This window comes from Sphaeroforma arctica (assembly GCF_001186125.1).
Source record: "Sphaeroforma arctica JP610 unplaced genomic scaffold supercont1.609, whole genome shotgun sequence".
Taxonomy (NCBI): domain Eukaryota; class Ichthyosporea; order Ichthyophonida; genus Sphaeroforma; species Sphaeroforma arctica.
Window position 1 is genome coordinate 54,007 of NW_014039949.1, and position 2,194 is coordinate 56,200.

Below are 2,194 nucleotides of genomic sequence, written 5' to 3' on the forward strand. Positions count from 1 at the left end.
TATATATATTATTGTGTTATATATACACATTTAAGGTGGATTCAACGTCTTCAATATTTGCTGTTCTATAGAGATTGCACTGTTCACAGGTGAAGTTGTCTTTCTTTCCAGTTAGTGTCGTGCATCAAGACGCAAACACACAATCGCTATGTAAATCACATTCAATTTTGTCAATCTACCACAGAATGCACAAGTCTACAACGAACTTGTGTTCGACTTCAAGAAGGAATTGCTTGAGTTTTGCCACCCCAAAGTCATCAACGTCTATCTACTACTGGTGGAAAGCTACAAAACAAACGGTAAACGTTCAGTACCAAATGCATGCCGCTGGATAGTTAGTGATGGGGACATATTTATTTTCGGGGTTGTTTGAGTGTATATGTGAAACTCTGTTAATTATATCATATTTCTTCTTTGTGTTGTCACATGTGCAATGCTGTGTGAACATTTCACATTACACGCGACACTTCTTGAAACATGTGTAGTGCAACGACATTGATTCCTAGATCACATATTTTGTCTATATCGCGCTGTGATTCCAGTACCCTGGAATCAAGAGCAACGATTTAACATGGCTGGTTATAGTGGCTCAGACGAAGTGTATGACCAGACATGTACGGAGCACCCACGCTTTCACACAAACCACATGCCCAGAATACAAAGCGCTTGCTTCCCCCAAAGTTCACTACATGCCTATTGATCCCTTTGTCTGTGTATAGCGTATCACGTGTGCATATGCAATGCCGCCATCACCGTGAAATAGTATAGGGGAAAATTCCGATCTAATTCAAAGTTCACCGTGGCTCCATTTAGCCGGATCTATCATCTATTTATACCTCTGTTATGTATTTCTACTTATATCTCTAAACTATGGAATAAATACATATATATATATATATGTATATATATATATATATATATACCTCTGTACGGACGGATATATCATCGATTTATACCATTGTACAAACGAATTTATCATATATCTGTACTTTCGAATACATCATTCTTTTATATCTCTGTACGAACAAATATACTTATTCATATATGCATCAGCTTATACCTCTGTACTAGCAATATACTCATTCATATATGTATATCGATATATACTTCTGTGCTATTAGGTGTGATGGTAAATCATTACGTGACCAAGATGCTGCACCGGATCGCCGTGGGGTGTGACCTGAAGGGACTGTTCTACCGACTGTCGGTTCTGAAGACTATGAACATGGTGCTATCCGACGGGTATGTCGAGACTATGAACTTGCTTATATTGCGATTTACTCGTCGTTAAGATTCGCTTATGTATACATACTCGTCATTAAGATACGCTTATGTATTCACGTATTATAGGTCGTGTGTGACGACTGGAATTCTATTCGCTTGGTAATCGTATGTGTTGAGATATGATTTTGCTCAAGCCATTTTAATATTCCTCTGTCCTTTTCCGCACATGAATCCAAAACGTATGGTTCCACTTTTGTAGTATACTTTTTAGCTGTTGATATTGTAACACTAAAACCGAGGTTGAGAAGAATGTGTTGCGGGATGGCATGTGTCGTGCATAGTACTGCAACTCTGTCAATAGTTCTGACGTCTGATCATGTTTATTTCTACTGATTCTGGTTTAACTTCTCATTTTCGGTACAGTTTTTTCGTCGAGCAAAATTTGCTTTGAAAACGTTTGCTAGTGAGGATTTTCGCATGAAAATAAGGTCGCATGTTTTACTCTGCCATCCTTGCAATGTAAATTGGATTTTCTATACTTTTGAATAGAATTTTGAAACAAAGTTCCCATTTAGATTTACCAAGATATATATTCCGAATTTGGCACCCCTACATCCCGCATGGCACTCTAAACCATTGCTAAAACGGTGTGAAACAACTCATTCTATAAATAGCTCCATCAAGAAGGACAAGGAGTTCAATGAACTGCGTGGCTTCCTAAAGTTTCTCGTTGCCTCATACCGTATGGCCTTGGAGAAGAACCCCTTTCTGGGACTAGAGGCGCTATTCGAAAGCACACGACGGCACGCAATGCTGTTCGATATGGGTAAGTAGATATATCGCGTCTACTTAAGTAAAATTAAAACGCACACACACATACATACACACACACACACAGACACAGACACACACACAGACACACACACACACACACACACACACACACACACACACACACACACACTACATA

The 2,194-nt window shown here is 38.8% G+C and overlaps 1 protein-coding gene across 1 annotated transcript in view; it reads left to right on the forward strand.

Moving 5' to 3' along the window:
• The window catches only part of SARC_07581 (hypothetical protein), a gene marked incomplete at both ends in the record, with an annotated part of 15,403 nt that extends 13,345 nt beyond the window's left edge, over positions 1 to 2,058 (forward strand). Inside the window, 3 exons of the mRNA XM_014298480.1 lie at positions 185 to 299; positions 1,122 to 1,242; positions 1,899 to 2,058. Of these exons, the coding sequence (XP_014153955.1) occupies positions 185 to 299; positions 1,122 to 1,242; positions 1,899 to 2,058 (396 nt within the window). The remainder of the gene's footprint in view (positions 1 to 184; positions 300 to 1,121; positions 1,243 to 1,898) is intronic.
• Positions 2,059 to 2,194: the final 136 nt, after the last annotated feature.